Here is a 13,249-nt window from a genome sequence, read left to right on the forward strand (position 1 = left end):
AAAGTCACTAAAAACCAAGCCCCGATGTGGCGCAGGCAGGCCTTGGCCGACAACGGTTGTTGTGGTAAAGAAGAAGATGTTTGACTATTCCGCTATCATTGACCATTTTTACAACCATATAGGACATACGAAAATTTAATTTAGTTATGCTGAACTAATGGAATAGCTTCTATTAAATGTCATGACATGTTCATATGACATATGGGTCATCCATCCACAGGGCTCACTGTCACGGCTTATTATTGACCCGTGCCCTATGTTCTGCAAGACTATTTGTGTACCAAGCAGCCATGGATATCCAGGAGTGCTAAATGCAAATAAAATCAATTAAACTAACTTCATTCAACTTTGTTGCTTCATCATGTGCTCATATAAAAAAACCCATGGCCCAGGAATGTCCTTATTCCGTGTATATTATTATTGTATATTATTCCGTGGGAAATATAAACCCGTTATAAGCATGTTTTAAAGTTGTTCACTTAGTCCTAGTTATGCAGCTCCGATGGTTTCACTATTTTGCATGGTACCACGCATTTTTGGGTTAATGTACAATGAAAAATTGTAATTGTTAAACGTTCATAGCGTACGATTTGGCAATCCTTTCAAGCAAGCATTTGACTGCATTTGGATGATGGTACAGGAAGCAAGTACATGATAGTTCGAAGCAAGTATTTTTATTTAAACGTTTTGAACTACACAAAAAACACTACTACGCATGATAAAACGGATGGAGCGAGGTAGAATCTCCACCACAGAATTATTTAGAATCACTGGGAATAATTTGATAATTATTGATACACTTTCAACACGTGTGTAGAAGAAAATAATGATGTCTTTTGATCTGAATATGAATATATCAATGATTCAATCACTCTACCATTGCTTGTTGCCTCGGAGAATGGAAACACCGCAAAGAAATAAAAATCATCCAAGCATCCATAGTTGGTTAGCAAAACCGTTCTATAGTGAGTAACTTTTTCGTGGAAGGAAGATCCTATAGTGAGCAATCGTTTCACCTATGAGCGTAACGTGAGCGTAACGTGAGCGTCACCTCTTACTTCGTTTTGTATAGGGAGACTAGCTTAAGAGGCCCGGTTACAGTGCTACGCACGGAAACTCCAGGCTGCACAGAAACAACTGGAGCATGCCACCTCGTTCCTCGTGGAAATTGGAAGTCTCATGGCATTCCAAGGAAAGATTGCTGGAGAGCCTGGAAATGTGGGGTGTTCAGTCAAAGCCAGGTGCGCATGGAACGTGGTGCATGAAGTAAAGCTCCACCTTCCAGCATGGAAGTTCAATTGATTGTCCCGTCGTTTACGTGATCGTTTTGGTTGCAGGCGCTGCATGAAACGAAAATGCAGTAAGGATAGCCAAGGAAGATGTACACATGTATTGTTTGTATTTTGCTGCCGTCTTGTTCTAGGTTCTGGTAGATGTATTGTTAGTGAATAGCCGGTTCAAACTGAAAGAATGGATATTTATATTTATGTAATGTCTAATTTTCTGTTTTCAGTAATTACGTCACACTCTGGTTCAGTAGAAGAATCATCTGTCAACGACCTCTCGGTCGACGATGTTGCTTGTGGAGACACCTTCCTCGTCAGCGCGTTTCGGGTTCGGTATCAGCACAGCAATGTTCGCTCGTGATGTCACCCGCGAGAGTGCAACGTATAGCTGGCCATGGGCGAAAACATCTTGCGGCAGATATAGGCCCAAATGGTGAAGCGATTGCCCTTGCGACTTGTTGATGGTCATCGCAAAGCACACTTGCACCGGAAACTGTTTACGGCGGATCTGGAACGGGTGACCCTTATCGTTGCTGTCACAGAAGATCCGTGGAAGCAGGACGTCTTCGTCTCTCCGCGTGCCTGTCAGAATTTTAGCGTGTAAACAGTTTCGCTTTAGGCCTACAATTTGCAAACGCGTACCGTTACACAATCCCATGTCGGAATTAAGATTGCGCAATAAAAGTACTGGTGCAAATCGTTTCAGCCGCAAGCGATGCACTGGGATGCCGCTGACATTGAGTGTGTTCAAGTATTCGGAAGGAAGTTGCAGATGCTCGTGTTCCTCCGGGTTGACCAATGTATCGACCGAACGGTACTCCTGTTCCGGTCCAGGAATTCGGTCTAGGACCAGGTTGTTCACGCTGGCAACATCCACGTTAAGCGGCGACAGAATAGCCCGATCCGAAAAGAATGACGGATGTTGGAAGTGCCGTTGCATGTCCGGGTAGATTTTGTCGATCAGGGTGTTAAGGTCGTTTGTCGGATTCGCAGTATGGGGCACAATCATATCGTGCGGTATTTTTGCCAACGATGGATCCAGTCCAGCAAACGTATCGTGCCGTCCTTCACCGATACGAAGCAGAAGGTTGGCAAAATCTCGCAACTCACTGGCTTGGTTCGCGTTTGGTGCCGTGCGTACCCGCATGTTATCGCGCAATTGTAGCGACCTAAACAGGGGCCATAATGTGCTCTTCTTGATGCACTCGTTGATGATTTGTGCATCCGTGCCCTTCGGTACGATCGGTAAAATTTGCCGAAAGTCACCGGACAGCAGCACCACCTTACCGCCGAAAGGAAGCTGCACACCCGTTATGTCCTGCAGGGTCCGATCGACTGCTTCGAGAGCAAACCGACTGCTCATCGACGCCTCATCCCAAACGATCAGTGCTGTTTGTCGAAGCATTTCGGCCCGTTTCGACTGAACCGTAATGCTACAGGTGGAATGATTGTTTAAGTCCAGCGGCAACTTAAACGTGGAGTGTACTGTTTTCCCTCCTGTAAGCAACAGTGCTGCTATGCCGCTTGCTGCAGTTGCGAGCGCAATTTCTCCGCAGCGACGGACGTGTGCCAGTATCTTTTCTACCAAAAAAGATTTACCCGTTCCACCAGGGCCATCCAGGAAGAATAACCGTTGGTCACCAGCGTTCGCTTGGCTTGCCGCCGTCGCTAATTGACGATCGATTGCCGCCGTGACCGTTTCGTACACCATGCGTTGTTCGTCGTTGAGCTGATGTACGGTGGCAAGGGTAGCATCGAGATCCGTGATCAGATACGATCGTTCAGCGATAATGAACTCGTTGACATCATCATTGTCCATGATGTGTGCCTGAACGTGTTCATACTCCGAAAGCTGAGGCATTCCTGGGAAACTGGTCAAATCCTTCGATGGCGTCGTACCGCGCAGGTAGCGATCGATGTCACTCAGCGCCCGGAAGTGTTCAACATCACGTAGCAGCTTATTCAGGTCGGATTCCTCCGTCGTGTACCGGTCGCGATTGCGGTGGTGAAAATCTTCACTCATTTCACTCGCATAGCTTTCCCACAGGGTGCGCGGGTTTTGTGGCATCCCAGACGAAAGGATGAGTGCGAAGAAGTGGCGCAACTGGGCGGGCATACGATAAGTGGCCGCTTCTTCTAGAGCACGATCCCACTCGGAATCATCCTCAAGCAGCCCTTCGTTGATGGCAGCCTGCTGAAACGTTTCGCACACCGAACCGTTAACAGTACGCAGATCCTCGTACGATGTTGGACCCTTGCGGTAGCAAAGAAGCAACCGTAAGCAGTAGCGTTCCATAAGCTGCATGCTACAGGACACCATTCGGCCGATCACTGTCTTGTGCCCGGTACGTATGCGACGGATCCAGTGCTTTGTTCCCGGTTCCTGCCACGGTAGTCGCTGGTTCGCAGTTGGTTTCGCGTACCGGTAGTACGTCGGGACATCGTGGTACAGGAGCGCTCTGGCAAAGTTGTCATGTGCCGCCAGCTGGAAGAATCGTGTCAACATGGTATGGTTACCACGGTATAATACGCACGAAACGGTTTCGTTTGCCCGGAAAAACACGTTCTGTTGATTTTCCAGATGGATAGGCAGTGTAACAACGGTGTGCGTTTTTGCTTGCAACTCAAAGCGCATTATTCGCCAGCAGCTGTCCGTCGGTGAAAGGTAGCGTGCATCGATATGCTGCTGAATTTCATCGTTGCCTACCGCCAGGGTAACGCTCAGACGGTCGTGCCCCTTGTACACGTATTTGTACAAATATTTCACGCTGCTGATCGAAGTACACACCTCAACGTTGATGTGGCAATTGTACTTATGCGTGAACCATGGGTTGTAGGGCACGACGTACCGGTTGTCCAGCTCGATTCCTTTCACCGTCACACTGCGCCCATTGTTACGACGACGGTACTGTGGATAGCCATTATCCATGCTGCGCGTCTGTTCGCAGAATGACTTTGGGAACCCTTTTTCGCATGTACCATCCTTCATGCAAGGTGCGGCAGGATTGGCAGCCCCACACGGTCCATGCATCATACAGCTCTGTACCGTCTCGAACAGTTGCGACGACGTTGCAGGATTAGGAAGTTCGGCAGACACGATCTTGTCGTAGTCTGCCGGGGTCTGCGGTTTGTCTTCCTCGGCGAGAATCACGAGTATGTGTGCATGGGGAAGGCCACGTTTTTGGAACTCGATAACGTGAATGCGAGCTACCTCAATCCCGAGAGCTCCCATGGTTAGGTCATTCAGTATGGCTTTCAGCTTTAACCGAAAGACACGTACGATAACATCGGGTCGATCCGGGGCCTGCTGACGTGGAAGTAGGCACTGTGTGATTTCCGGCCACTTCGGATTGCACGTGACGGTGATAAACAGGTCCGGTTTACCCAAAGCTCGAACAATAGCCATTGCGTCTTGATATTGCGCTCGCATATATCGATTGCTACCGACAAATGATGGTCCGAGAATAACACGTGTGCCCGTACGCGACAGGTTCGAGGGCGGATCGATGATGGAACGACGGGGTGCAACAGGTGGTTCTTGCACTACAGGGATTTCCACAGCCACATTAGGCAAATTATCGGGATGAAGATCCGCGATGGTACCTTCAGCGCCGGCAAGATCCATAAAGCCCGTGTACGCCTCAGTGCGAAGTTGTGCCTGGTGCTCTCGCAAATATTTCAACCGCTGCATCTCTATCTTACAGTACTGGTCTACACAGTACTGCTGAAACAATCGTCCGGCACGATGCATAAGCGTTTGAGCGTTTTCCCGCCAGGCTATGCGATATGCGGCATATTCGCGTGGCGTTATTTGATTTGCTGAACGCTCTGCTCCATCAAACTCAGGATTAGGATCCTCAGCAGCATCATCATTTTCATCTATGTGCGCCGCTCCGTTGCTCGAACTTGTTGGTCTGCTTGGTTGTTGCTGCTGTCTGGTTCGGCGCTGTACCTTTGGCATACCGTAAGTCCAACCGGTTTCACCCCGCGGAAACAGAATCGGGTATTGGAGTGCATCTGCCAACTGGTTGGTATCAAACACAGGCTGCAAGTATCCTGTGGCACGATGCTGCAGCACAATATCGCGTGTATGTTCCGTGGCTCCGGTAGTATCATCGCACACGAACACGCCACCAACTTCATCTGCAGTCGGTGCATTGTAACGCCGTTGATCGATGCCTGGTATACGCGAGTGGATGCAAAGCCGCAGATCATCTCGAACAGACATCCGTTCGTACGCATGCTTAAACATCTCTGCAATCGAATTGTGAGTCGAAAAACACGTTGCAAAATGGCCAATATTTCACGATTCAGCTCACTACCATATGCTATGGCCCGAGCGTTCAGCATTTCGTCGTACTGACCCTCCGAGCTTGAATCATAAAAGTACAGCTGTGCGTAGCATGGTGGACGTCCTGGAAGCACAGCGAGTGAACCGATTCGATGGCAAAGCGCACCTTGTATGCGATAGTTGTAAATTCCACCGTGACCGACTCGTAGATCCTGGCGTACTGGGTCATTTCCTCGTATTGAGGCACCGATAGAGGTGAAGGCAAACGCATTATTGTATCGCCGGATGTTGAGCAGAAATTGCGGCACGTCAAATAGTTGGCGCAACTCTGCTGGCGGTTCGGGAAACGGTGGAAGCACAACTTGTCCACTGTTGCAGCACACACTGGGCGGCTCTCCAGGCCACTTGAGAGCGGAACAGAAATTGCAAGGTACGCGTGGTGCAAGCGTATGAAGCGAGGGACAACTGTACGACTCATGGTTCCCATGTGCTACTCTCAGATGGCCGGTCATACGACGCCGGGCTATGAATTGTCGCTGCTGATCTGCTTCATGGTCGCGAAGATGGCGCACGTATGTTTGTAGCTGCTGATGTATTGGCACTCGGATAGCAACTGCTGCAGTTGGGTCTACCAATGCTGGTGTTGGTGCTGGTGCTGGTGCTGGTACTGGTGCTGATGCTGGTGCTGGGGCGCGGTTGACCACAGTTGCGACATTCGGAGTTTGCACCATGCGCTTCCTGGCATTGTACAGTGCCTGTCGCTTTCTGGCGAGCCTTGCCTTCTTCTCGGGTGGTGTTTCATCCGGTGGGGTGGAGTACCGTCCAGCGATTTCATTGAGCAAATCATCGTCAATATTCCTTCGTAGTTGTTGTTGTTGCAAGATTGCTGGAGCTCCTGATAAGGATGTCCCGGCCGAAGTAGACGGTACAGCCTGTTGGTCGTCCTGTACAGCTGCCACCGTAGGAGCTGCTCCCGCGAGGCGCTTCTTGGCCCTGTACAGCGCTTGTCGCTTTCTGGCGAGCCTTGCCTTCTTCTCGGGTGGTGTTTCATCCGGTGGGGTGGAGTATCGTCCAGCGATTTCATTGAGCAATTCGTCGTCCGTATTCCTTCGTTGTTGTTGTTGCAGGATTGCAGAAGCTGCTGATAAGGATGACCCGGCCAAAGTTGAAGGTACAGCCTGTTGGTCGTCATAGGTCATAGGTCAATCATAGGGCAACCGTTGCCCACACTTTCCTCATTATGCTCCATATCGTAGCAAAAACAGAATTGCAAGAAAACGCCGGAACACAGAAACACAGGAACACAGGAACACAGGAACACACGTTCCACGCAGGAACAACAAATTGAACCACAAAACGTACACGAAACGTACGTTACGAAAATAATCTCCTTACACTAAATCTACACTGCCCTGCGTACTAAACTACACTACAATACACAACACTTTTCTAAACTACACTACACTATACTTCACCATGCGCACCTAAAGAAATTAACCTAATACTCAAACTAAACTAAAAAAACTGGAAATCAACTTAAAAAAGTGTAAATCGCACCTATAACCGTATTAATAAACGATATTCGTTTTGTCAAAAAATATATCATATCGCGTAGCCAACTCGATCGTTCGCTCGCTCGCTCGCTTGCTCGTACGCGCATGCGCTGGCAGGGGCTCGCAAGGGCGAGTCGATAGTGTGCGCACTGCTCGGTCGAGTTCGGAAAGCGAGGAAACGGTTGAGCACCCCTGCAGCGTTGGTCGTGCTCACGATGGTAGGGGTATTCGTCGTGCGGTCGTGCGAGCGTGATGGTGTTATACGGCAGCGAAGGCAGAACGGGCGAGATAGAAACAGCGTAACGCAAAGTGTGACATCGAGCGTCAGCGTTAACGAAAATTTATATATAGACTAGCTTAAGAGGCCCGGTTACAGTGCTACGCACGGAAACTCCAGGCTGCACAGAAACAACTGGAGCATGCCACCTCGTTCCTCGTGGAAATTGGAAGTCTCATGGCATTCCAAGGAAAGATTGCTGGAGAGCCTGGAAATGTGGGGTGTTCAGTCAAAGCCAGGTGCGCATGGAACGTGGTGCATGAAGTAAAGCTCCACCTTCCAGCATGGAAGTTCAATTGATTGTCCCGTCGTTTACGTGATCGTTTTGGTTGCAGGCGCTGCATGAAACGAAAATGCAGTAAGGATAGCCAAGGAAGATGTACACATGTATTGTTTGTATTTTGCTGCCGTCTTGTTCTAGGTTCTGGTAGATGTATTGTTAGTGAATAGCCGGTTCAAACTGAAAGAATGGATATTTATATTTATGTAATGTCTAATTTTCTGTTTTCAGTAATTACGTCACACTCTGGTTCAGTAGAAGAATCATCTGTCAACGACCTCTCGGTCGACGATGTTGCTTGTGGAGACACCTTCCTCGTCAGCGCGTTTCGGGTTCGGTATCAGCACAGCAATGTTCGCTCGTGATGTCACCCGCGAGAGTGCAACGTATAGCTGGCCATGGGCGAAAACATCTTGCGGCAGATATAGGCCCAAATGGTGAAGCGATTGCCCTTGCGACTTGTTGATGGTCATCGCAAAGCACACTTGCACCGGAAACTGTTTACGGCGGATCTGGAACGGGTGACCCTTATCGTTGCTGTCACAGAAGATCCGTGGAAGCAGGACGTCTTCGTCTCTCCGCGTGCCTGTCAGAATTTTAGCGTGTAAACAGTTTCGCTTTAGGCCTACAATTTGCAAACGCGTACCGTTACACAATCCCATGTCGGAATTAAGATTGCGCAATAAAAGTACTGGTGCAAATCGTTTCAGCCGCAAGCGATGCACTGGGATGCCGCTGACATTGAGTGTGTTCAAGTATTCGGAAGGAAGTTGCAGATGCTCGTGTTCCTCCGGGTTGACCAATGTATCGACCGAACGGTACTCCTGTTCCGGTCCAGGAATTCGGTCTAGGACCAGGTTGTTCACGCTGGCAACATCCACGTTAAGCGGCGACAGAATAGCCCGATCCGAAAAGAATGACGGATGTTGGAAGTGCCGTTGCATGTCCGGGTAGATTTTGTCGATCAGGGTGTTAAGGTCGTTTGTCGGATTCGCAGTATGGGGCACAATCATATCGTGCGGTATTTTTGCCAACGATGGATCCAGTCCAGCAAACGTATCGTGCCGTCCTTCACCGATACGAAGCAGAAGGTTGGCAAAATCTCGCAACTCACTGGCTTGGTTCGCGTTTGGTGCCGTGCGTACCCGCATGTTATCGCGCAATTGTAGCGACCTAAACAGGGGCCATAATGTGCTCTTCTTGATGCACTCGTTGATGATTTGTGCATCCGTGCCCTTCGGTACGATCGGTAAAATTTGCCGAAAGTCACCGGACAGCAGCACCACCTTACCGCCGAAAGGAAGCTGCACACCCGTTATGTCCTGCAGGGTCCGATCGACTGCTTCGAGAGCAAACCGACTGCTCATCGACGCCTCATCCCAAACGATCAGTGCTGTTTGTCGAAGCATTTCGGCCCGTTTCGACTGAACCGTAATGCTACAGGTGGAATGATTGTTTAAGTCCAGCGGCAACTTAAACGTGGAGTGTACTGTTTTCCCTCCTGTAAGCAACAGTGCTGCTATGCCGCTTGCTGCAGTTGCGAGCGCAATTTCTCCGCAGCGACGGACGTGTGCCAGTATCTTTTCTACCAAAAAAGATTTACCCGTTCCACCAGGGCCATCCAGGAAGAATAACCGTTGGTCACCAGCGTTCGCTTGGCTTGCCGCCGTCGCTAATTGACGATCGATTGCCGCCGTGACCGTTTCGTACACCATGCGTTGTTCGTCGTTGAGCTGATGTACGGTGGCAAGGGTAGCATCGAGATCCGTGATCAGATACGATCGTTCAGCGATAATGAACTCGTTGACATCATCATTGTCCATGATGTGTGCCTGAACGTGTTCATACTCCGAAAGCTGAGGCATTCCTGGGAAACTGGTCAAATCCTTCGATGGCGTCGTACCGCGCAGGTAGCGATCGATGTCACTCAGCGCCCGGAAGTGTTCAACATCACGTAGCAGCTTATTCAGGTCGGATTCCTCCGTCGTGTACCGGTCGCGATTGCGGTGGTGAAAATCTTCACTCATTTCACTCGCATAGCTTTCCCACAGGGTGCGCGGGTTTTGTGGCATCCCAGACGAAAGGATGAGTGCGAAGAAGTGGCGCAACTGGGCGGGCATACGATAAGTGGCCGCTTCTTCTAGAGCACGATCCCACTCGGAATCATCCTCAAGCAGCCCTTCGTTGATGGCAGCCTGCTGAAACGTTTCGCACACCGAACCGTTAACAGTACGCAGATCCTCGTACGATGTTGGACCCTTGCGGTAGCAAAGAAGCAACCGTAAGCAGTAGCGTTCCATAAGCTGCATGCTACAGGACACCATTCGGCCGATCACTGTCTTGTGCCCGGTACGTATGCGACGGATCCAGTGCTTTGTTCCCGGTTCCTGCCACGGTAGTCGCTGGTTCGCAGTTGGTTTCGCGTACCGGTAGTACGTCGGGACATCGTGGTACAGGAGCGCTCTGGCAAAGTTGTCATGTGCCGCCAGCTGGAAGAATCGTGTCAACATGGTATGGTTACCACGGTATAATACGCACGAAACGGTTTCGTTTGCCCGGAAAAACACGTTCTGTTGATTTTCCAGATGGATAGGCAGTGTAACAACGGTGTGCGTTTTTGCTTGCAACTCAAAGCGCATTATTCGCCAGCAGCTGTCCGTCGGTGAAAGGTAGCGTGCATCGATATGCTGCTGAATTTCATCGTTGCCTACCGCCAGGGTAACGCTCAGACGGTCGTGCCCCTTGTACACGTATTTGTACAAATATTTCACGCTGCTGATCGAAGTACACACCTCAACGTTGATGTGGCAATTGTACTTATGCGTGAACCATGGGTTGTAGGGCACGACGTACCGGTTGTCCAGCTCGATTCCTTTCACCGTCACACTGCGCCCATTGTTACGACGACGGTACTGTGGATAGCCATTATCCATGCTGCGCGTCTGTTCGCAGAATGACTTTGGGAACCCTTTTTCGCATGTACCATCCTTCATGCAAGGTGCGGCAGGATTGGCAGCCCCACACGGTCCATGCATCATACAGCTCTGTACCGTCTCGAACAGTTGCGACGACGTTGCAGGATTAGGAAGTTCGGCAGACACGATCTTGTCGTAGTCTGCCGGGGTCTGCGGTTTGTCTTCCTCGGCGAGAATCACGAGTATGTGTGCATGGGGAAAGCCACGTTTTTGGAACTCGATCACGTGAATGCGAGCTACCTCAATCCCGAGAGCTCCCATGGTTAGGTCATTCAGTATGGCTTTCAGCTTTAACCGAAAGACACGTACGATAACATCGGGTCGATCCGGGGCCTGCTGACGTGGAAGTAGGCACTGTGTGATTTCCGGCCACTTCGGATTGCACGTGACGGTGATAAACAGGTCCGGTTTACCCAAAGCTCGAACAATAGCCATTGCGTCTTGATATTGCGCTCGCATATATCGATTGCTACCGACAAATGATGGTCCGAGAATAACACGCGTGCCCGTACGCGACAGGTTCGAGGGCGGATCGATGATGGAACGACGGGGTGCAACAGGTGGTTCTTGCACTACAGGGATTTCCACAGCCACATTAGGCAAATTATCGGGATGAAGATCCGCGATGGTACCTTCAGCGCCGGCAAGATCCATAAAGCCCGTGTACGCCTCAGTGCGAAGTTGTGCCTGGTGCTCTCGCAAATATTTCAACCGCTGCATCTCTATCTTACAGTACTGGTCTACACAGTACTGCTGAAACAATCGTCCGGCACGATGCATAAGCGTTTGAGCGTTTTCCCGCCAGGCTATGCGATATGCGGCATATTCGCGTGGCGTTATTTGATTTGCTGAACGCTCTGCTCCATCAAACTCAGGATTAGGATCCTCAGCAGCATCATCATTTTCATCTATGTGCGCCGCTCCGTTGCTCGAACTTGTTGGTCTGCTTGGTTGTTGCTGCTGTCTGGTTCGGCGCTGTACCTTTGGCATACCGTAAGTCCAACCGGTTTCACCCCGCGGAAACAGAATCGGGTATTGGAGTGCATCTGCCAACTGGTTGGTATCAAACACAGGCTGCAAGTATCCTGTGGCACGATGCTGCAGCACAATATCGCGTGTATGTTCCGTGGCTCCGGTAGTATCATCGCACACGAACACGCCACCAACTTCATCTGCAGTCGGTGCATTGTAACGCCGTTGATCGATGCCTGGTATACGCGAGTGGATGCAAAGCCGCAGATCATCTCGAACAGACATCCGTTCGTACGCATGCTTAAACATCTCTGCAATCGAATTGTGAGTCGAAAAAACACGTTGCAAAATGGCCAATATTTCACGATTCAGCTCACTACCATATGCTATGGCCCGAGCGTTCAGCATTTCGTCGTACTGACCCTCCGAGCTTGAATCATAAAAGTACAGCTGTGCGTAGCATGGTGGACGTCCTGGAAGCACAGCGAGTGAACCGATTCGATGGCAAAGCGCACCTTGTATGCGATAGTTGTAAATTCCACCGTGACCGACTCGTAGATCCTGGCGTACTGGGTCATTTCCTCGTATTGAGGCACCGATAGAGGTGAAGGCAAACGCATTATTGTATCGCCGGATGTTGAGCAGAAATTGCGGCACGTCAAATAGTTGGCGCAACTCTGCTGGCGGTTCGGGAAACGGTGGAAGCACAACTTGTCCACTGTTGCAGCACACACTGGGCGGCTCTCCAGGCCACTTGAGAGCGGAACAGAAATTGCAAGGTACGCGTGGTGCAAGCGTATGAAGCGAGGGACAACTGTACGACTCATGGTTCCCATGTGCTACTCTCAGATGGCCGGTCATACGACGCCGGGCTATGAATTGTCGCTGCTGATCTGCTTCATGGTCGCGAAGATGGCGCACGTATGTTTGTAGCTGCTGATGTATTGGCACTCGGATAGCAACTGCTGCAGTTGGGTCTACCAATGCTGGTGTTGGTGCTGGTGCTGGTGCTGGTACTGGTGCTGATGCTGGTGCTGGGGCGCGGTTGACCACAGTTGCGACATTCGGAGTTTGCACCATGCGCTTCCTGGCATTGTACAGTGCCTGTCGCTTTCTGGCGAGCCTTGCCTTCTTCTCGGGTGGTGTTTCATCCGGTGGGGTGGAGTACCGTCCAGCGATTTCATTGAGCAAATCATCGTCAATATTCCTTCGTAGTTGTTGTTGTTGCAAGATTGCTGGAGCTCCTGATAAGGATGTCCCGGCCGAAGTAGACGGTACAGCCTGTTGGTCGTCCTGTACAGCTGCCACCGTAGGAGCTGCTCCCGCGAGGCGCTTCTTGGCCCTGTACAGCGCTTGTCGCTTTCTGGCGAGCCTTGCCTTCTTCTCGGGTGGTGTTTCATCCGCTGGGGTGGAGTATCGTCCAGCGATTTCATTGAGCAATTCGTCGTCCGTATTCCTTCGTTGTTGTTGTTGCAGGATTGCAGAAGCTGCTGATAAGGATGACCCGGCCAAAGTTGAAGGTACAGCCTGTTGGTCGTCATAGGTCATAGGTCAATCATAGGGCAACCGTTGCCCACACTTTCCTCATTATGCTCCATATCGTAGCAAAAACAGA

General features: G+C 50.3%; 3 protein-coding genes across 4 annotated transcripts in view; 1 reads left to right on the plus strand and 2 right to left on the minus strand.

The window, feature by feature from the left end:
* LOC120900073 (potassium voltage-gated channel subfamily KQT member 1-like) overlaps positions 1-13,249 on the plus strand; it is a 153,200-nt gene that overhangs the window by 35,510 nt on the left and 104,441 nt on the right. The gene's annotated exons all lie outside the window — the stretch shown is intronic.
* On the minus strand, positions 1,244-6,776 carry LOC120901168. Its single transcript, XM_040308878.1, has 5 exons — positions 6,246-6,776; positions 5,744-5,981; positions 5,609-5,701; positions 1,521-5,540; positions 1,244-1,462 (listed from the first exon to the last, which is right to left on the minus strand). Exons 1-4 carry the CDS (start codon positions 6,774-6,776, stop codon positions 1,546-1,548), a joined length of 4,857 nt encoding a protein of 1,618 aa, XP_040164812.1. The 3' UTR covers positions 1,244-1,462; positions 1,521-1,545.
* LOC120901169 lies at positions 7,649-13,182 on the minus strand. Its single transcript, XM_040308879.1, has 5 exons — positions 12,652-13,182; positions 12,150-12,387; positions 12,015-12,107; positions 7,926-11,945; positions 7,649-7,867 (listed from the first exon to the last, which is right to left on the minus strand). The coding sequence occupies exons 1-4, from the start codon at positions 13,180-13,182 to the stop codon at positions 7,951-7,953; spliced, it is 4,857 nt and encodes a 1,618-aa protein (XP_040164813.1). The 3' UTR covers positions 7,649-7,867; positions 7,926-7,950.

Source organism: Anopheles arabiensis, chromosome 3, assembly GCF_016920715.1.
Source record: "Anopheles arabiensis isolate DONGOLA chromosome 3, AaraD3, whole genome shotgun sequence".
Classification (NCBI taxonomy): Eukaryota; Metazoa; Arthropoda; class Insecta; order Diptera; family Culicidae; genus Anopheles; species Anopheles arabiensis.